The sequence below is a fragment of the Podarcis bocagei genome (genome assembly GCF_964188305.1).
Source record: "Podarcis bocagei genome assembly, chromosome: 9".
NCBI lineage: Eukaryota > Metazoa > Chordata > Lepidosauria > Squamata > Lacertidae > Podarcis > Podarcis bocagei.
The window spans coordinates 58,917,035-58,940,515 of record NC_138134.1 but is presented as its reverse complement, the minus strand read 5'-3'; the positions used below and the strand labels follow the sequence as shown (position 1 = coordinate 58,940,515).

The 23,481-nt window shown below is 41.7% G+C and overlaps 1 protein-coding gene across 4 annotated transcripts in view; it reads right to left on the bottom strand.

Moving 5' to 3' along the window:
- PPP3CA (protein phosphatase 3 catalytic subunit alpha) overlaps positions 1–23,481 on the bottom strand; it is a 190,635-nt gene that overhangs the window by 84,467 nt on the left and 82,687 nt on the right. For all 4 annotated transcript variants that reach the window (XM_081209361.1, XM_081209363.1, XM_081209362.1 and 1 more), the window contains exon 2: positions 16,061–16,261. In XM_081209361.1, the coding sequence (XP_081065487.1) occupies positions 16,061–16,261 (201 nt within the window). The remainder of the gene's footprint in view (positions 1–16,060; positions 16,262–23,481) is intronic.

Here is a 23,481-nt window from a genome sequence, read left to right as displayed (position 1 = left end):
TAATAATGTTTTTGGGTGGCATGCATATTTGTGCTATGACAAGGTTAAAGCACATAAAGCATTTAAAAACCATATTGTTAGGAAAGCATTGTTAAATGTCTGGATAAGATATAAGGACTTACTTGAAAATAAAACCCCAAGGTGGTTGTCACCGATGGAAGCAAAGGCTCAGAAAATGCTCAATATAGAGGCCAAATGGCCGAAATATTGGGAAATTTTGGAACAAGAAGGAGACAAATTGAAACTGCAGAGTTTTGAGAAATTAAAAGATAAAGTGTGAGACTGGCTTCATTATTATCAGATAATGGAGGCATACAATTTGGACAAGAAAATTGGCTTCCAGGTGGAAAAATCAAAATTAGAAACAGAACTGTTAGAACCTAAAACTAAGATTTTGTCAAAGATGTACAACTTGCTGTTGAAATGGAATACTCAGGATGAAACGATGAAATCTGCTATGATTAAATGGACACAAGATGTTGGACATAACATTATTTTTGCTGACTGGGAACAGTTGTGGACTACAGGTATGAAATTTATGGCATGTAATGCCCTAAGAGAGAATATTATGAAAATGATATACAGGTGGTACATGACACCAGTCAAGCTTGCAAAAATCTATCATTTGCCCGATAATAAATGTTGGAAATATAAAGAAAACGAAGGTACATTCTTTCACCTTTGGTGGACGTGCCCAAAGATTAAAGCTTTCTGGGAGATGATCTATAATGAAATGAAAAAGGTATTTAAATATACCTTTCTAAAGAAACCAGAGGCCTTCCTGTTGGGCATAGTCGGCCAACTGGTGCCAAAGAAGGATAGAACTTTCTTTATGTATGCCACAACAGCAGCAAGAATACTTATTGCAAAGTATTGGAAGACACAAGATCTACCCACCTTGGAAGAATGGCAGATGAAGGTGATGGACTATATGGAACTGGCAGAAATGACTGGCAGAATCCGAGACCAGGGAGAAGAGTCGGTGGAAGAAGATTGGAAAAAGTTTAAAGACTATTTACAGAAATATTGTAAAATTAATGAATGTTAGAATGATGTTGGATAGAAACTAAGTGGTTTCTAGCTGTAATGTTATAAGGGAATATGAAAAAATGGACTATTAATAGGTAAAAATCTAATGTTACAATACTTTAAGATTGAAGACTAGGATAAACAAAGAGGGGAGGGATTTGCTGAACTAACAAACTGAATTGGAATACAGAAAAGGGAGGCGTGAGGAGGTCCGGGAAATAAGCAAATGAAAGATAAGTGATTGAAAGACTGAATTGTTTTTAACTATTTTTATTTTGTATTTTTCTTTTTTCTTTTGTAATATTTTGAAAATCTTAATAAATATCTTTTAAAAACAACAACAGATGACACACTCAGAACAGTGTGGCAGTCAAAACAACAAGGGGGGAGGACAAAGTGGCCACAAGCTCCTCCCTGGCAGCCCAAACATTTGTGTGGTCTCGGAAGATTGGCTTGCCATGTTGTGCAAACCAGACCTCCATCTATACATGGTGGACATGGTGCACAGAAATAAACCTTAGTCTCAACATTCTCCATTTTAAAGTGATGAACTTAAGGTATATATGCACTTGTCTTCGAGGAGATACTAATCCTTTACTTTTTAATCTCTTTCTTCCAACCAGTTCACAGGTTTGCCTCCTGCTAGGACAATCTCTTGTCAATACAACCATTCCCAGTCATTCTGAAGACATAAAAGAGGAAAACAGCAACCTCCATGGCGCTGGCTGTCTTAAGAATTCTCTTTCTTTTATTATGACTAAAGAATCTGACATTTCCTTCCATAAACACCATGCACTAGGCTTTGAATGTACAAGCAGTATGTACCTGGAGAGCAATCCTTGTAGAAAAAAAAAGGAGGGGGAGGAGAGAGAGTGGAGTCTCCCATAAACCACTGTTTCAAATCCTCTAAAATAGCAGTAGGCAAATTATCTCTTAAGAGAATACATTACAGATAGCATACTCTTGTCAGATCCATGGGAAAAACCCCTCATATTTTATGAGTGATATCCAGCTGAATCAGAGTAGACCCGCTGAAATTAATTTAAGTCTATTATTTCAATGGGCTACATTGAATTAAGTTCTACTCTGAGAAGACCCAATGAGATTACTAAACTTACATTAGTCATTTCAACTAATTTCAATGGGTCTACTGTATAACTAACGTTGGATACAACACATGGGTCTACTCTCGAGTATGAAAAACACCAGGCTTAACCCTCTGTTTGTAGCCTTCATGATTTTGAAGTTGTTGAAAATACACTTACTAAAGATTGCAAAGGCTGGGAAACCTTCAGTCAAGGAAAGAAAGGTCCAGATATATTTGTTATTTGCGCATCTCATGCTTTTGAAAACACATTTAAAAGCATATTATATATATATATTAAAAAAAAATTCTTTCCCTTTCCAGATTTGGAATGAATAATTTCAGTATACAATAGGATCATCAATGAGTATTTGTGCTATGTTTTATTTGCTGCGCTATGATCTTAACGGTGTTCGTGATAATGATATCAGTTACGTGGCTGAAGCATTCAGATCAGTTTCTGCTTTCAAGCTTGCAGTGACTGTTCAGAAGCCACCTTTGGTGATGGAGCTATTGGTGGTGAAGTGATTAAGAGTGTTGGATGGGGACCTTGAGCCCCTCAGTCTATTTTATAGGATTGTTGTTGGGATTAAGTGAGTGGGAGAATCATGTAGCCCACCTTGAGCACCTTGGAGGAAAAGGTGAAATGTGAATGCACTAAATAAAAATCAACCAAATCTGCTCTTAGCGATGCAATCCTTCAGCAGCTGACTTCACGAACTAGAATACTGTAGCCATATTGTGAAGAGCTCAAGCTGTGAAAGCTGAAGATCCTGGTTCAGTCATGTATTTGCTCACCAATATGGCAACTGCCACGCTAAGTACTGCATTTTCTTGGCTCCTGCTTTCATTTCATATGCAAGTACAGGCAACCTTTTGTTCAGATGGAGGCCGTGGTGACCCAGAACATTTACTTTGCAAAAGGAGCCTTGATGCCACTGCTAAACGGATTCTAAGTATCTTCGCATTTACCCTTGGCTTTATGATTCTTCTGCAAAGAATTATGCAGGAACAGAGGTAAATTTTATAACCAGCTTATCATTTTGAACTCTCCTAGGAATAAGAATATATTCAACACAAGGTATTATTCTGCTTAATAACATTCTGCAGTGTTGTTGTCCCTCTCAACCCCTGGCAGCCCAATTATAAAACGGAGGTTTCTTCAAAGACAGTTTTTGTACAAGGATCAAATTCTGAGAATAGTTCCACCACTGAACTGCTGGAGGATGCTTATGATATAGAATAAAAAACTTATGGACTAGTTGTAACACATCAGACAAAACTGGGATCCCCCCCCCCCATGTGATAATTAATGTGGCCACTGTTTATATAGCCTACCTTTTAAATTTATTTATTTTACTAGTATATATTTGTAAAAAGAAAAGAGCCCCTTTTAGCAACCTCCCTTTTGGCAAAATTCATTATACTTCATTATAGTGAATTCATCATATTCATTAAGTTAATTATATTTCCACAAATGAATATAAAGCCAGGTTTAGTCCAAACGGTTAATCTTTTAAAACACACAATCAAAACAATTATTTTTGTAAGGTTATTAAATATTCTGAATTCCATACAGAATTCTGTACCTTATGAAAATGCTCCATTTATCACCAAGCCTATTATCTATTTATCTACTTTCTCTGACACTGATCAAGTTTGTTAATCTTACTGCATTTCTGAAGTAAGCAATTTGAGATTAACAGGACATCCTTCTTTTTCCAATTAAAGGTAATGGTGAGAAGGCAAATGATGATTTCTGAACTGTCTGACGGAATCATTGATGTCACACAGCAAAATAATACTGTTAATGGTGCAATGGCAAATTAAAGCCTGTCATTTCCTCCATGTGTGCTCAAGAACTAAATCCCGTTTTTTAAAAAACATCCAGGCTTGTATAATATGTTCCATCTCTTACTGGGCAAAAAGGAATATTTCCAAACACACCACTTGCATGTGCAACACCACAGTACTGACTGAGTTTATGACCATTCTAACACACATTTGCACCTAATATATAGTGAAACTTTACCTCCTACATGACAGAATGAATCAGATAGACCTTCAAGCTTCCCTGGAGTAAAGGAGATCACCAGGAAATTTGACTATCTGTATGGGCTCAGTACTGACATAATAGAATGTTAATGCTAGCTCAACTAAAACATTGCATAGGCTACATTTAGTACAGCAAACCCATACCCTCCAGCATCAAGGTGATCCAAATCAGGACACTCGTTTCTTTGGTCCTGGGCTCTCGCAGGAGCCAGCTGACTTATGGCAAAGCACAAGACCAAGAAACTAGCGGTTTTTGTTCCAGTGCTCTTGCAGGAGCCAGCTGACTTGCACCAGAGCACTGGACCAAAAATGAGACATTCTGTGATCCAATCAGAAGCTGGGGTGGCTTCTGTAATTCTAGAATGTCCCGCTTAAATTGGGACAGTTGAGCAATATGCAATACCTATTGAGATGTAATGGGAAACCATGGTTTCCCAGAATGTGAACAAGCCAAGGCGAGTCTTAGGGTTGTATGTTCTCTAGATCCCTCCTTTTTTGCACCCAAGAGAAGATGTAAAGGTTTTGCTTCCTCTGAAACAACAACAACCACAGTTCCTTATGACATGAAATCAGGGGACCGTGATTTATTTAGATGGAAGTTAAAACAGCCAGGATCAAACTGGTTTCAAGTACAGTGGTACCTCGGGTTACGAACTTAATTCGTTCTGAAGATCCGTTCTTAACCCAAAACCATTCTTAATCTGAGGCACGCTTTCGCTAATGGGACCTTCTGCTGCCGGCGCGCCGCTGGCACGTGATTTCCGTTCTCATCCTGGAGCAAACTTCTCATCCTTTTGCCATCACAGTCTTTGAGGATAAAGTGTTCTGGACAGATGTCATGAACGAAGCCATTTTCAGCGCCAACCGCCTGACTGGCTCCGATATCGTCAAGGTGGCAGGGGACCTGTATTCACCCCAGGATCTGACGTTGTTTCAACTCGAGGTACTACTTCCAGGTTAGCAGAGTTTGTAACCTGAAGCATTTGTAAACCCGAAGCATTTGTAACCCAAGGCACCACTGTACTTACCTGTTCCGAAAGCATAGTTTAAATTAACCACAGTTTCCAAAGTTTGAACTTCATGAGGAAACAATAGTTTCAAACAGAAGCAGGTGCTTCCAATTTCCTTGTGGGATGCACAAGATATGATCTCGATGTCTCTGGGCCTAGTTCATGTAGTAAAAAGGTAAAGGGACCCCTGACAATTAGGTCCAGTTGTGACCGACTCTGGGGTTGCAGCGCTCATCTCGCTTTACTGGCCAAGGGAGCCGGCGTACAACTTCCGGGTCATGTGGCCAGCATGACAAAGCCGCTTCTGGCGAACCAGAGCAGCGCACAGAAATGCCATTTACCTTCCCGCTGGAGCGGTACCTATTTATCTACTTGCACTTTGACGTACTTTCGAACTGCTAGGTTGGCAGGAGCTGGAACCGAGCAATGGGAGCTCACCCTGTCGTGGGGATTAGAACCGCCGACCTTCTAATCGGCAAATCCTAGGGGAAGCCACAATTTCCAATTTCATATGAACTGCATAATGTCAAGTCATTTAAAGAAAAATAATATTAATAATAATTTGGGCTCCTTTACAGCCATCAAGAGTTATCTCACAGCTTGTACAGACACCCTTCTGACCATGTTGACAGCTCATTTGTCTCTTATACTAAATGCATGTCTAGCTTCCATTAATTCTCTGAATCACTTAACACAAACATTGGAATGGCATAACCGATGTGATACAAGATACCTGCTCTTCTACTCAGCAAGCCAAAAATAAAGGCAGAAATCCAAACAAAGTAACTCAGCCAGCTGTTTCCCTTAGCAGCGTAAATTCCTCCTCATCACATTAAACAGAATTTGTTGACAGAGCAATGCACATTGATCCAGAAGGCTCTATGATGAGCTCTGCATGTGCAATGGAAATGATGAGTCCCTCTGTTCTGACATCACCTCATGTGATGCTACGCTCTCTGACGCAGAGCAAACTGCTGCTGTCAGTTCCATCTGCCACCTATTTCTTACAGGCAACAAAGGTAGGCTTAGGCCAAAAGATACAACCTTAACAGCTGAACAGAATACAGTGGTACCTCAGGTTAAGTACTTAATTCATTCCGGAGGTTCGTTCTTAACCTGAAGTACCACTTTAGCTAATGGGGCCTCCTGCTGCCGCCGTGCTGCCGGAACACAATTTCTGTTCTCATCCTGAAGCAAAGTACTTAACCCGAGGTACTATATCTGGGTTAGCAGAGTCTGTAACCTGAAGCGTATGTAACCTGAAGCGTATGTAACCCGAGGTACCGCTGTATTAATTTTTGGGGTGGTAAAAAGACAGCAACATGCTTTTGGGATTTCATGCTGCAGAAATGAGAGAGAGACTTAGAATAGCTCCATTGCTCTGCGCCCACAGAAACATACAACAGGGTGGTACACTTAGATTACCCTAATGAGAAATCCTCAACCAATTTATTGTAGAGGTTTTTTCTTAATATGATAAAGTCAGAGGAAATACAATTTCCACCACAGCGGCGAAATTAACATTAGCATCATTAGAGGGGATGCTATAAAGTACCCTTTTTATTGTTCTTTTTTCCCTCACAACTGTACATCTTTATTTATTATTTCCATTTTCCTTTGAAGCTATTTGAAGCTCCACTTTTCTCATCAGCAGCCTCTTGGAGTGTGTGCATGCCTTCTAAGAGACACTATGCAGGACCTGGGTTCAAAACTACAATGGAGTGGTAATTTCCCCAAAATAGTGTGTGGTACCTCCAGACCACATTTCCGGCAGGGATGTGAAAGGAACTAGTAGACCATTTAATGAAACAGACAAATACAACTAGGACTTATTTTGGGGGAATGTGCTGGTATATGATCACGATACCTGCAAAGCACTGACCTCCAGAAAATAGGAACATACCTCTTTGTTACATATGTCACTCAAAAGTCCAATGTTAATGATCCCATGTAATAGTAATAACAATTTTGTTCAATCAGATTGTAAACAAGACAACTGCAGTTTAGAAATAAGCACTATATTAACCCTGTTTTTACAATTACGCTTCAAGAACACTTAAACACATTTGGGTGAAGTACATAATCAGAGAATATACTGGCTAGTAATCAGGAAATGCTTGCTTTCCTAGAGCTGATATATTAATGCTTTCCATGGACTGCTTGCCAGCTAAAGACTGGTGCAGGTGGCATTTTGCCCTGGAGACCAAACACAGCTGCTCTGGGATTTTCCCAAGTTCTTGCAGCCAACTGTCCAAGGCACCAACGCCACTCTCCAAGCTGGATCATTGCATGCGGCTGGGACAGTCAGCTGCCACCTTATTGCAGACGGAAAGAACGAAGCAGACACTGTGCTAGGATTAAATAAGCCATAGCTTTTATTCACTCATTAACATAACTTGCAACTTGCATGCAGGCAAGCAATGAGATTAAATTCATTCTATGATCAAGAAAGTTGGTTTGGCTGTTGAAGAACACTTGCGCCCCTTCTCGTTCTTCCCTTCCAGTGTGGCCCAGTTCAATTCTGACTTGTCCTTCTGGACAAATCTACCCTCTCTGTAAAAAGCAACATGGTGTTTCTCAAACAGTTGCCACTCAAGACACTGCTTCCAAGAATACGACCCTGGTGTGGCCCCCAAAAGGATGATGGAATCTCTTGCCTATTGGTTCCAGACCTTCCTCCACGATTCATCTTTTGAGAAGATCCACTGAACAGTCAGCCAAACTAATATAATTCCTTGCCCTCCGCCCCCTGCAATGGCATCCTAGGGAAGACCAAAAACACACCTGGCCACAGTCAATTAGGTACCACAAACATATTGCTAGGCTTCAATAACGTGACCTGGTCAATGTGCTCATCATCAAGGAAGGGTACATGGGAGGGTTAGGTGCTACCTCAGGGGTCAGCAAACTTTTTCAGTAGAGGGCCGGTCCACTGTCCCTCAGATCTTGTGAGGGGCTGGACTATATTTTGGAAAAAAAGGAATAAATTCCTATGCCCCACAAATAACCCAGAGATGCATTTTAAATAAAATGATACATTCTACTCATGTAAAAACATGCTGATTCCTGGACCGTCTGCGGACCGGAGTTTGCCTACCCATGTGCTACCTGAACAACTCCCAACTGCACTGTAGAGGGTGGGAAATGCTCTTTAATATCCCTGTTGTCTTATTTCTCACCCTTTGGTCTCACGATGGCAAGGCAACCCTAGCCATCATGATAATGTCCCTTTTCTCCCCTAATGTCAAGCCCCATTGGGGCTGCTGCTTCCTCACTGCTGTCACAGTCACATCCCATACCACGATCTTCACTATAGAGGCAACTCTAGCAAAACTCTTCCCCTTACAGAAGGACTAAATACAGTGTCTCCTAATCAGATACTCTTGAGTTTTGTTTTCTTTCTTATCAAAGTTATCTTACCACCAGGGGAAAAAATGCAAAAAAGCAATTTGCATTATTGCATTTATAAAAGAAATGGGCACATTCATTTTGGGCATTAAACTTTGGAGCAGACATTTTAATTTGTTGATTTTTTAAAATCACAGCATACACACCTGCACATTCAGCATCATCTACCTCAGGCACTGACAGTCCAGAAAACATGATTCCATTCTTATCAGGGAAGTGCTCAGTGGGGGTTTCCAAGTAATAAGGAGTTAGAAGAACTGAAGTTTCTACTTACTTATTCGAGTATGTCTTGTGTGATGAGGTTATTACCTCATGGCTGGATGCCACTTTTGAGTTAATTAAAATGTTACTTTGGCATGTGTCCCACATTGAGGGGATTCCAAAGAGTGAATATTAACCTGAGATAGCAACTAAGATTGAAAATGCCAACCTTTGCCTGCAGACGCAAAGCAGTCTGCTGACAGGGCTGAAATTCCTTGGGCCAAGCTGAAGCTTGGTCAGCAAGTGGGACACACTTTTCCGGCTCAGCTTAATGAATAAAAAGGCTATGACCATCCATATCTCACATTTACAACTTGTGTTTTGCCTCAAAGACTAAATAAAAAATGAAGTCATATGGATATGACTATAAAATAGTGGTAAGAGTTTGAAGAACAAAGCAGGAGGTCTTGGATTCTATTTCTCTCTCATGAGGTGGTCTTAGGCAAGCCACCTTCAGCACCCCCACCCCAATTAAGTGCTTTGCAGTGCCCTATCTTAGGGGATACTTTCCACTACTGCAAAAATCCCTCGTATGTTTCAGAAAATTATAGGCTACACTGTAGGTTCCATTCTCAGTTGGCATTGCACTGTTAAACTTCACTGCTTGTTTGCATATTACTATTATTATTAAATTCCCACTATCTACACTTTCAGGAAACAGCTGAAGACATCTTTGTTCCGACAAGCTTTCCTAGCTGGGTGAATAGATCTCTGACATGTTTTTCTCCATTTATTTCATTTCAATTCATTTGCCATTATTTTCTGAGCTGTTTTTAACCGTGTTTATTATATTGCGTATATTGCATATATTACACATAAACACAATGTAATGGATGTAGCAGTGCTCTCATCCCTCGATTTTAGTGTATTTAATGCAGTCCCATCTGGGGCCAGAATCTGTCCTGCTAATTCCTTGCTATTTCAGGGGAATCAAGGCCCGCTGGCCATGTTACAGAGGTGGAATAGTTGTGAAGAAGAGATTAGGCAACACCTGCCAGTGCTATCCTAGGATTTGCAAAGTATTAACCAGCTGCTAATTCCTAAAAGAACTCATCTGCAGTTTTAAAAAATGAGAAGCAAAATGACCTGAGTAAAGGCACAGAAAACAGAGCTGGCTTCTGGCAAGACTTTATGTGTGTCTGTGTGCGTGTGTGTGCGTGCGTGTGTGTGCACGTGCACGCAATTCACTTTTCAGAGTGCTCATCTAGACCAATCAACAAAAGGTTTACTCCGCTATTTTGGATAAGGATTACCATAGTTGCAGCTAAGTGTCATTTCTGAACAGAGATTCTGAACTTTAGACATTTCCCCTCTGGCTTGGTAAAATCATATTAACAACATTTATTTACTTTCAATTTGTTGGTGAGGTTTGGGTGTTGTTGGTTTGTTTACTATAATGAGAGAGAGAGAGAGAGAGAGAGAGAGAGAGAGAGAGAGAGAGAGAGATTTGAATCTTTTCTTGGCTTTGAGATGGTTTTAAACAGATGTTACTAGAAAACATCAGCATTTGGCAGAATCTCTGATACCAAAGCAGCCCGCGTCAGAAGCAGGCTTACTGAAATCTGGGACACGAGTGCTCCGCTTTGCTAGGACTCGAGATCAAGATGTGAGGACACTGAGGAAGTATGAAATCTAGGATTCTCAAAGTGGACTGGCTTATTTAGGAACAACAAACAATTACCGTATTTTTCGCTCTATAAGACGCACCAGACCATAAGACGCACCTAGTTTTTGGAGGAGAACAAGAAGAAAAATAATTTGAATCCCAGAAGCCAGAACAGCAAAAGGGATCGCTGCACAGTGAAAGCAGCAATCCCTCTTGCTGTTCTGGCTTCTGGGATAGCTGCGTCGCCTGCATTCGCTCCATAAGATGCACACACATTTCCCCTTACTTTTTAGGAGGGAAAAGGTGAGTCTTATAGAGCAAAAAATACGGCAATTATTAGAGGAGAGTGCCTGTCTCTCCTGTACTTCTTTCATTGGCAAAAGAGCAGTATTTGTATCACCCACTTTCTCAATTAGTACAACACACATTACCGCAATGCCTTCCTGCTTATGTTTAGATGTCTGGCTTGAGGCCTCTCCCTTAGTTTCATGGGACTCTGTTGCCTCACTTTCCCGTTGTTCCAGTTGGTACCATACCTGGATGAAATGAAGCTCAGACAGCCAAGTCATCTCAGTTTCATCTCTTGAATCCCTGCGTGGGCCCAAGAATTAACATGCAAAATTTTCATCTCCACCTTGGATACCATGCTCAAAGGCTTAGTGATGGCTGCTTAGAATAAAACAGCAAAAGCCACACATCAATCACGATGTGCCAAAGAAAAGAGCTGCAGAGAAGCACGGTGGCAACATTTGACATTGTGCATATTCAGCAAATCTCTGCAAAACACACACTTTCTACTACCCACCCTCCAACCTTCCTTTCCCTTTCCTTGCAAGTGAAACAGATTTCTTGCCCTTTGGGCATTGTTGCAGTGGGTGTGAATAAGATTTTTTGAGTAGCGTTCAGTGTCCTGGATCCTATCCCATGGGGGGAAATTGCCAAAAGTTGTTGCTCCCTCAGTCTGTTTCACTCCACATCCCATCAGCCCCAGCCAGTATGACCAATGCAAAGGGATGATGGGAGTTGTGGTCCAACAACATCTGGAAGACCACTGGTTCCCCATCCCTGTTCTATGAATTTCTCCCACTCCATTTACTTCTGTTCCTCATTATTGCCACTAAAGCCCAGCCCCAAAAGTGTTTAAATAAACTGAAAGTCTAAAAATGTTCATGAAAAAATAAAATTACACAAATGATAGTGGAGCAAATCTACTTAATTTGCATAGCATATTGTGGTTTTCCATATCTGATAACACACAAGCCTATATACACTATGGAAGATATTCTTAAAATGGAGGCAATGTCCTATTTAGAGGATAAAAACATAAAATGGCACTAAGAAGCAACTAAACTCGATTACATAAGTTGCTGGATGTTTCTGTCTGTCACACACACACACACACACACACACACACACACACGGTCACAAGCTCCTTCACTTTAATCACATTATATTTATTCATTTCAACAATTTGTATACCACTTCATCATGCTCCTCTCACTCAGTAATATCCAGGAGACCCAATACAATTCATATATTTATATCACACAATGTTATACAGATATAGGCTGATCTATTGGAGCCTGTGATTTGTATCCTTAAGAGCTGAAGAGGCTGTCCATTATTAATTGAGAAGGAGCAAATATGTGTTTTCAAACCAATGAAGTATAAATCTACTTTCCCCCCTCAGGACATTTGCTCAGAGTTCAGCCTGCTTTGTCTCCTCACCAACAACATTTGAACATCTGATATTAACATTTCAATTCATTTGGCAGTCATATTGGCTTTTGTACAACTCATTTGTGAAACTTCTTTATTACAGCAGCTATTGATCACTTGCAAAATCCCTGCCGATATTGCAATAGCAGCCAGTTGTAATCTGCTGGCTTTGATACTGGCAACTGGATGAAATTGAGCAGAGGAAAATTTAAGCTGAACATCAGGAAACATTTAGAAACCAAGGTCTATTAGCCACTGCAATAATTTCCCAAGGGAGCCCCAGAAGATTCAATGAAGTAATTTAAAACTAGAATGCACAGAGAAGGAGGGAGGGAAACCAACACAACACAAATCCTGCACTGAGAGAAGAAGGGTTTGTACATGCTCAGTTTATATAAGAAATGTAAAGCAGTTTCTGAAGGTCTCTTTGAGCTTCTGGCTTAACTTGATATACACAGATGGCATGCAGGTGTTAAAAACTGTTCCTGAAAGAGTCTCTCACCCCCAATCAAGCTTCTTCCACTATAGCTCCTTACAAGACTTTCGTTAAACTCAGTATTTCCTAAGAAGCAAGTCTTGCTAATTTCAGCAGAACTTGGTTCCAAGTGCCTGCACTAAAGGGCTTCACCAGGGAGCCACTTTGCCCACAAAAACATGGACAATGCCAAGTAGGCTGCACCAATGCAACGTACACCCACTTCTGCATTGTCTCATTGCTAAAAGCTGGTCTACTGGCACATTGGCACAGAACCAGAAACCACCACCATATTCAAATGTGATCCATAGCAGATCTACAAAGCTGTAATATAGGTGAGATTGGTAGTGGGAAAATGGACAGAGATGGCTAAGAGGATACTGGATAACATTGCTTTCTTGTGGACCATCCCAACCCACTCTATGGACAACGGGGAGGAAGCAATATCAGCACAATCCTAAACGCTGACTATACACAGGTAAGCAATTATGTTGGAGCATGAAACTGAGAGGCAAAACAGAACAGCCCTGCAACTGAATCAGTAGAAGTTCCTAACGTACAACAGGTTTTACTGCCACTTTTAGAAGGGTATCAGCCACTTTTAAAAGGAAAACAAAGGAACCAACTGTGAAGAGCGTAAGAAGAGCACTGATGGAGACTAAGGACCCATCTAGCTGGGTACGCTGATTCCTACAGTGACCCACCAGATGCCTATGGGAAGTTGAGAGGCAGGGTTTGAAGGCAACATCCTTTCCAATGGGTGCTTCCAGAAGCTGGTGTTCAAAGGAAATATGCTACATATGGAGGGTCGATACAGCCATCCAAGGTAAGGGTAGATTATTTATTTAGGAATTACTGAGGATTTTCCCCTCCTCCTCCTCTTCATTGTTTTATGCGTATCTCATTACAGCCTCAGAAATGATCTGTTTACAGAAAAATATAGACTCCAGAGCCATGATTTAAAAACTAGAAGGGCACCACCCACCAGGAAATTCACCCCATAAATCCCACTAGAATGAATGGGAGCTACACTCTGCAACTTTTACAAAACTGCCTCATTTCAACAGGGTTTCTGCAGAAGAACTATCTACTGAACTGTGCTCTATGAAAGGCATGCAGTGGACGAAGCAAATGCATTTCCATTCAGATACACAACCAAAAGAAGAAGACAATTAAGATAGAAAGATCAAGGCACAAATCGTTTCATGCAAATTAATGACTGGGTGGGAAAGTTTTCTCTGCCTAGGGCAAAATCGGGTTCTTTAACCAAGCACAATTCATTAATTCCCTTGGCAACGTTTTGTTGTGATTGTTTCTTCCTTTTCCCTCATTTGTTATTTCTTTTAACATTTTTCTCTCTTTTTGTTATTAAATGTCTTCTTTCATGACAATCACCATTTTCCTTTTTCCATGGAAGCAAATCACCAAAGCTGCAACCCAAATGCCTCCTCCCTCTCCTCCTCTTAAGCTAGACTGTGCATGGTTTTGTGGGCTCAGGCAGCCAGCCAGCTCTGGGTCACTCCATCAGCACAGACCTCTTCTTCTGCCAGCAGAATGGGTGGATGAGTGGAAGGCCACTCTCTCAAGCTGGCCCTGGCCTGATCTGCCTCCCACCCACCACCACCTGCCCACCGCCCCCCCCCCTTTCTGGTGCTGCTGCCTCTTTGAGCTACCAAGCTGTGCATGCACACATGGCTCCATACATCTTCAGTGACAGCAGCTGTTTGGATTGATGTTTAAGTGTGTGTGTGTTGGCCTGCTGGATTTGGGGAATGGCATTACTATGCACAGGTTCAGTTGTGAATGGAAAACTTGCTGGGGCAAGGACCAACCTCTGCAGCTTCTGTTTACTTTGTAAAACATTGTGTGCGTTGATGACTTGATGAAAATAATATCATTTGCTTAGTGGACCTCCTTATTTGGCAGATACAGGTGACCTTTGTCCACATAAACCATCAAGAAGATGTTTATTTATACATATATACACGCAGCCACATGCACTCAAGATACACACACACACACACACACACACACACACACACACACACACACACCAATCATCTGGTTCTCAAAAGTCATGCAGAACACCTTGTTGCCCAGCAAGATGAACACAATATTCATCACAATGAACAATGACGCCATCAGTCATGTATTTCAGTCTACCAGGTACACCATTTCTGCAATCCCAGTAAAAGAGCGCATAGGTAAAGGCAAAGGGACCCCTGACCATTAGGTCCAGTCACGGACAACTCTGGGGTTGCAGTGCTCATCTTACTTTATTGACTGAGGGAGCCGGCGTACAGCTTCCAGGTCATGTGGCCAGCATGACTAAGCCGCTTCTGGAGAACTAGAGCAGCACACGGAAACGCCGTTTACCCTCCTGCTGGAGCCGTACCTATTTATCTACTTGCACTGTGATGTGCTTTCGAACTGCTAGGTTGGCAGGAGCAGGGACCGAGCAACCGGAGCTCACTCCATCGTGGGGATTCGAACCACCGACCTTCTGTTCGGCAAGCCCTAGGCTCTGTGGTTTAACCCACAGCACCACCCGCATCCCACAAAACAGCACATAGGTAAGGTTTAATATTCCACTCTATATGGATGGTGGGTTGTGATCGGCACACTAGGTTACAGATGGTGCAGGCCAGAGGAAGTGAGGACATGTGATAGTACGGGAAACAATGGAGAGGGGAGATATCAAAGCTGCAGAGGAATGCATTTCAAGTCACAACACTGCCCTCCTTCAGCGACAATTTTTTTTTTCATTTTTACCCCAAAGAACTGCTTAAGCAGTCTTGCGCACTATTGTCAGAAAAAAAGATTGTGAAGGCTTTTTTAAACTGCCATTTTTATTCTCCCAAGCATTTGGACAGCACAAATTGTTTGGCTTTGAGTCCTTGTTTCTGGTGTTCATGCACATGCTGGAAGAGGATGGATATTTTACATTCTTAAGTGAATATTTGGATGAAAACTTTTAGTATAGCTGTACCTGTTTTGTTCAAACAGATGCTCTATTTATATTGCGTTTCTGTATTTTATTGTCTTGTAACTTGCTCTGGAGCTCCTTTGGGGTTTGTGAAGTGATATATAAATTTAATTAACTAAAATAACTAAGGAGCACCTTTGAAGAAACTGGTTATGTTGCCCCATAGAAGAGCAGTTCTGTGACTTGACCTAGGGCCATAATGAAACAATTCCTGTGCACTTTCCTACCTAGAGAGCAAACGTCTTTCTGTCCCACTCAAGGCTAGTCTAACATAAAGAATAGAAATATACAATGGACTGAACTACTCCCATCCAATACAACAGGGATCAGAATCCTTTTTAATGTCCTTTGTGTTATGTACAATAAATGTTTTATGATCACATTGCATCAGAATTCCTGTTATTTTGCCATTGTTATTTGTACCTACCAGTAACTGGGGCATCTATATCCAGCAAGTTTTTTTCCTGGCGGAGAATTGAAGCACCCTCTGTTATTATTCTCAAAGCAACACTCTCTTCCAGCCTTCCTTCCTTCATAAGGTGTGCCTTTAGGATATCCACACGGGGCTTTCCATCATTGTCAAACACTTCCTTTGCTGTGAGCCGATGGCTTGGAGGAAATGGGACAGCTGCAAGAACAAAGACAGATGGATTTAATACACCAAGCAAACCCATTAGTCCCAATAAAAACAAAGGTTTTTTTAACTACCGGTAACCAATTTGGTTTTCATAAACTTTCCGTATTTATTAGACTGTCAGGCAATAAGACTGTTTCCTCTTGTAGTCAGTAGGCTTCTTGAGCACTTATGTATACTTTGTAATTCCTAGCAATTTAACTTTAGTTTAAAATCTTAACTAAATCCCTTAAGAATAATATTTTGTTACTTATACCCCTCCCACTTGACTGGGTTGCCCCAGCCACTCTGGCCGGCTGCTCTCATCCCACCCTGCTCTCACCCTTTAAAGACAATGGTGGCTAGCCCATGCATCTTAGCAAAGGATCAGGGAAGACAGAAGGTGCAACTTTTACAAAGGTTCAAAACCCTAATCAAAAACTACTCAAGTTCAAGATAGGTAACTGTGGCTGCTATGGACTTTCCTCTTTCCCCTGGCAATGCTTGGCTCTACCAAAGGATATTTCTGCAACCACACAAAATGCAACCAAGGTGGTAAGTCACAGACCCTACAGGCAGTAAGGCAACTCTAGCAAAACATCAATAAGTGCAAACACACCGCTCTTGAGAAGACTTATAAACTATATAAACAATTATAGACCTGCAAGGGGAAGAGAAGACTGATGGGAGGCATGAGAGCAAATAAGGACTATCATACAGAAGATGGAGTCAACTTGTTTGCTGTTGATCCACAGAGCTGGGCTGGAGCCCCTGGATGGAAATAACAGGGAAACAGATTTTGCTTTAACACTAGGAGAAGCTCCCTAAGCAGTAAGGTCTGGTTTACTATATTAGGAGGTGGTGGGTGCGCCCTCTCTGAATGTATTTACATAGAGGCTGGATGGACAACCATCTCTCAGGAATGCTGTGTTTGCATCCTGCACTGTAGATCCTACACTGAGCAGAGCTGGGCCCTACCAATGCTATGATTCTATGAGAATGACAATTCTGATGTTCTGGGCACTGACTCCAACATTAAAGATGTTCTCCCATCAAGGGTTTAGTGCAAAGCCTCCCATTGTCACACAGCAGTGATAGGCTTTGCAGAACTCATGTGATACTGCTGCTTTCACTTTCTTGCTCCCAGCGGAAGAGCAAGAGAGGTGATGCTCTCAGTTTCAAGGATCAAGATGTAGCATTATCCCAGCTTAACCCCCTTTCCCAAGCAGCTAAATTGGAGTGGCATTAGAGGCTGCCTGCCTTGCCAGCTGCAGGGTAATTATACTCATCCAAGCTGCCACTGCTGTGGTTGGGTCAGATTAAAGAAAAGTGAATGAAAAGCTCTGGGGAGGATTCAGAACTAGTCTATCTACAATATGTATAGGCCAGCCTCGCCAAATAAGAGTACATCCCTAAACATATATTTGTAATTTCCAGAGCTATATAGCAACAGCACTTGAAGCTTCTGCATCTTAAAGAGACATTTCAGGTGGCACTTTCCCCCATCCCTTATGGGTGTAAAGAATGCAAGGAGGGAGCCAGAAACTCCTTGAAATTGTTGGCTCCTGTTTACTGAGAATTTGTGTTGATTTGCTTGTACTGAGCTTATGTAGAGGTGCATCGTCTTTACTGTACATAATTTAGTGTGCCTGCCTTTTTGGGATTTCTAGCTCGCTGCACTCAATGCCCTCTCTGACTTACAGAGGAATATCACCTCCAGTACATCCTTCTCTGTCCTTCCTATAACAATATCCTACTGGTTCTTTCTATGCCACCAGGTTTCTGTTTTGCTCGCTGTAACTGCTATGCCCTCAAACACCAAGCACTCCACTTCACCCATCTTGGCTTGGAGGCTTCCAGCATTACTGTAGAAAAACTTGTACGCAGTCTCACTCTTTACTTGTGTTTTGACATGTAGCCTTTGGGCCTCTCTGAATTGCTATCTTGCTCCCCACACTCACAATGCCTAGTTATATGCAATCCAAATTTTCATCCATTTTAAGCTCCTGTCAGCTTTCCTGCCCACAATCAGTTTAAAAGCTGCTCTGCCATCTTATTTTTATTTTAAGTGCCAAAAGGTCTGGTTCATCCCTGTTCAAGTGAGGCCAACACCTTTCTGCATAGGCCTAGCTTGTCCTAAAACATTTCCCCAGTGTCAAACAAATCTAAACTCCTCCTCCGAACACCATCACCTCACCATGCTATGGATCAGACCATGACACCAAACTGCCTCCTCGGTGAGCAGTGGAACAGGAAAGGAAGGCAGACCACCTGACGTAACAGGACAGAACTGAGTTTTTACTTCTCCATCATCAAGCTGAGAAGGAGGTGGCTGAGCTGCCTGAATTCTGACTTGCTTCAGAATTCAACGTTGGTTGTCCCCCCCCCCCAACAGTCACTGACCAAGAATCACCAGGCAGCACCACACTGCAGAAACAGTTAATATTTTTGTTTAGTGCTGCCTGTGTCAGCATCATTGCTGATGTTCTCAGCATAGCTATGGGAATAAGGTTCTTAATTAAACACCCTCTGCGGTGCCAGCAGAGGGGAACACACTGCAATTATTGGCACACACCGCATGTACTGTTGTTTTCTTCTTTCACTTCCTAACATTATAACAAGACAACCTGACTTCCAGTCAAGCTTATGCTACACACAAGTTCAATCCTTTTTCTACATGCATGTATGTACACATACATGGTCCAATGCAGATACACAGCCTGACCTGACGACTCAACTACGAACAGCCATGCTGAATATTAAACTCTATGAATGACTACGCATAATGCAGCACGGATTCTACATGAGGCACGTAGAGGTCCCATCCGCACCGAGACTCCGGCCTCATCTGCACTCTACATTTAAAGCAGCATTGTATCAGCTGTGGCTTCCCACAAAGAATCCTGTGAACTACAGTTTGTTACACATGCTGAGAGTTGTTAGGAGCCCTCACGGAGCTACAATTCCCCAAGTTCTTGGTGAGGAGGGACTTGACAGTTAAATCACTCTGGGAATTGGAGCTCTGGGACAGGAACAAGGGTCTCCGCACCCTTAACAATCTACAGTTCCCAGGATTCTTCGGGGGCGTGCGTGACTGTTTAAAGAGGTATGCTGCTGCTTTAAATGTATAGTGCAGATGAGGCCTGATTCTCAGCTCCCTTCTACCTTTTCCAGTCATCACTGGTCTTTCCTTCTCCTTCTTCACTGTTGTTCATAATGGCTGGTTCTGCCTTAGTCTTGGCTATCACTCTATTTAGTGATAATCATAGGATATTGGACCTGGGATGGGAATCAGCATGTATAGGAGGAGTGCTGGACCACACACGCTACAGCATAACACAACAAGAAAACGGGGGAGAAAGGGTGGGCTCACTCCACTGTTTAGCTAATGCCATCCTCAAGGATTGGAGGGATAAGACTGAGCTGGCTGGCATATTTGATTGATGCTTCTAGTGAGATTAAATGCAAAGAAGGAATCATTTTAGCAGGGATGGACTTCTGACATCTGTTCAAAGCTTTCTGCAACTGTCGACCAATTTACAATGCAGGGAAACTACAAGTAAAGGAACTAAAACTTTTGCAAGGTACCCTATCAACTCCAACAGCTACTTCTATTTATATTTTTATTTGTAAGCTGCCTTGGCATTGATTTATAAAACAGGAAGACTACAACCTCTCGTCCCACTATTTCAGTCAGAACTGTTCTGTTTTCGGAAGTCGAAGGTTATTTATAGTTGTCACCATTTTTAAATTTTTTTTTTAGAGCAGACCAGTAATTATGCTTCATTATCATTTAATCATATGTCTGGAGAGGAAAAACCGCAGGCTAGCACTTCAAATGGAATAACCACAATATTATTTTGTTTGTGACATTATGCCATATACATTTTAACATGTTTATTATATTAATTGTTACTATTGTGCAAATTTATAGGCCGCTTCCTGGCATAAAGCCGTCAAAGTGATGAAAACAGAAAAAAAAGATAAAAACGTGAAACACAGGCTCTAAAAAGAATAAAACCATCCATACAAATTCTGAAAACAGTGAAACAATTTCACCCGATATAAAATTGATCTTCCGCAGTTGATTGGGTTAAAGCTTCCTAAACAAAAATGTAAACATCATCATGTTACATGCCTGTCTGATTTTGGCTGCTCATTCTAAAAGCCTGGTTTCTAGCACAGTTTCTACTGTACTCTCAGGACAGCCCCATCTGAGGAGTGCAGCTGTCAGGCAGGATCCAGTGGGAAAGGCAGCACCTGAGATATTCTGGTCCCAAGTTGTTTCTTCAGTGCTTTAATTGCTAGAAGCAGGGCATTGAAATGTGCCCAGTAGCATACTGGCAACCAGTGCAGCTCCTTCTGCACAGGTGTTATATGGTGTCAATGGGGGTACCCCAGACAACATTGTACAGTGGTACCTCGAGTTAAAAACTTAATTCGTTCTGGAGGTCCGTTCTTAACCAGAAACTGTTCTTAACCTGAAACACCACTTTAGCTAATGGGGCCTCCTGCTGCCGCAGTGCTGCTGCTGCACGATTTTTGTTCTTATCCTGAAGCAAAGTTCTTAACCCGAGGTACTCTGGGTTAGCAGAGTCTGCAACCTGAAGCGTCTGTAACCTGAAGCGTCTGTAACCCGAGGTACCACTGTGGCTGCTACAATCTAGATGCAGCTTCTAGGTTAAGTCTAAGGCACTGTTTCTCAGACTTGGGTTTCCAACTTTTGTTGAACTATAACTCCCACCATCATCCCTGACCACTGGTCCTGCAGGCTAGGGATGATGGGAGTTGTAGTCCAACAACAGCTGGAGGCCCCAGTTTGAGAAACACTGGTTTAAGGGAAGCCCCATGTAGAGTGTGTTGCAGTAGTCTAGTCTTGAGGTCAAGGTTCAAGAATGCAGAGTCTAAGAAAGTCATGCCAATTTGTGCCATTAAAGAGTGTATGAGCAGCAGCAACATTGTTGTTGGTATTTTAAAAAAGAAAACTGAGTTTGAAAACATAGTACAGTAGCGTTGCTCCAAAACTGAAAGCACTAAACAAACTGCTAACATATGTGGCTAGTCAATTAAAAATATTTTCCAGCTGCAAATGATTAACAAATTTAATACCACAAAGGTGGTTGTTGTTTTAAAAGGCAAAGCCATGAGTGGGCTGAACACTTGCTTCCCGTTAACCTGGTTGCTAATAGAATCAGTGCACCACACATTGCATTAGCAAAAAAAGCTCATTAAAATAATAAAACCAAATGGCATTAAAATGCAATTCATTCCAGTACCAAGAGAGGGCAGTATTCATTCCTTCACTATGCAGAGTTTAGTCACCTGGAATAACTATTCTTCCAGGTAGAAACTCTTAAAATGGGAAAAATATGGAGAACACAACTTCCTGCAGAGCAAGCCTGCTAGCTTGCTTCAGAAAACACAACAAAGAATCCCGTGACACTTTGAAGACTAACAATGTATTGCAGCATAAGCTTTCATTTTATCAGAAGAATGAGATGTTATCCTTAGCTAGAGGCACGTGCGTATAAAGCAAAAAAGAAAGCAAAAAAGGGGGGTCCAAATGGCAATGAAATAAAAAAACCAAAAACACTATCTGATAATCCTTGGCAAAGATTAAAATAAAGAGATCACTCATGACAGAAGAATGGTGTATCTGAAGAAGTGTGCATGCACACGAAAGCTCATACCAAGAACTAACTTAGTTGGTCTTTAAGGTGCTACTGGAAGGAATTTTTTTATCATGACAGCTGTAACTGATGATAACAGAGCCATCAAAGTTTTGCTATGCTGATTCTTTTAGAGAACTTGCACAACACTAATTTTTAAAAATGCTTAAGGAGTAAAGCTACTGTAAAATGGCCATTTATCAGAACACTGAATGGAGGAGCAGGAAAATGAACCAAGCTGACATGTGAAGTGGTTCTTAGCAGTGTTTGACTTATGGGTAAAGGCATACCCTCAGTGGCAGAACAGCAGCTTTGCTTGCAGAAGGTCCCAGATTCAACCGCAGGCATCTCCTTGTGGGGTTGGGAGAGAATTCTGTCTGAAATCCTAGAGAACCACTGACAGATAATGCGGGCAGTACTAATCTATCTGGGTGAAGGTCTGACTCAGCATCAGATGGCTTCCTATGTTCCTAACTTTTATAAGAAGAGTTTGGATTTGATATCCTGCTTTATTACTACCTGAAGGAGTCTCAAAGCGGCTAACAATCTCCTTTCCCTTCCTCCCCCACAACAAACACTCTGTGAGGTGAGTGAGGCTGAGAGACTTCAGAGAAGTGTGACTAGCCCAAGGTCACCCAGCAGCTGCATGTGGAGGAGCGGGGACACGAACCCAGTTCACCAGATTATGAGACTACCACTCTTAACCACTACACCACACTGGCTCTCGGGTGGGACAGCAAACCACCTTCTGAAAGCCTCTGCAGTGAAGAAAATCCCAGTTAGGGGAAGTTTTTGTATTCCATATTACAAAAATTACTTTTAACTTCTTTTTGTAAATATGCAGCAGCCCTAGGGTAAAAAAAGAAAAACAGCTCATTGGGCTGTTTAAATATTATTTCACTATTGCAAAGCACCTGAACTAGAGAAAAGGTCTAATCATTTCTACTCAACCTGCATGTGGCACCCCCCTTAGGGATCAGAACAAAGAGGAACTCCTGGGGATTGCCTTTTAACTCTGTAGATTCTGCCCCTTGGGCTTCTGGTTCCCCAGATAATATTGCAACAAGTTGAAAAAAGAGACATTTTTTCACCTCATCATTCTTGTAAGAAACACAACCAAGTGCCACCATGTGGTCCTCACTTGAATTTCCCAGTAGCTAGCCAAAGACAACAAACAGAATTTACAATAACAGCTGAGATTAGTTGGATGTCCAGAAGAGAGTGAAAGGCAAGTGTCATTTTCTTCTTCTTCAGACTGTTTAAGCTTAATTAAGTTTGTTCATGCCAAAGAAGCCAGCCTCCCATGAGCAGGTTGTACAGATTCAACAAAGCATATTAGTATTTGTGACTCGGGGTGCCTGTCCATACGTCATCTCTTGAGCCATGAGTGCCCCAACAGCAGTTTAATAAAGTCAACAGAAATGAAGCTGAACAAATACTTCCTTCTGTGCATGTTTGCTAAAAGAGAAACACAGCAAGTCTTTCAAGCAAAGTGAGCAACTCAGCAAACATTTTTTACTGGCCTGTTGGCCATTTGTAACCTAAAAAGAACTAGCCAATCAAGCT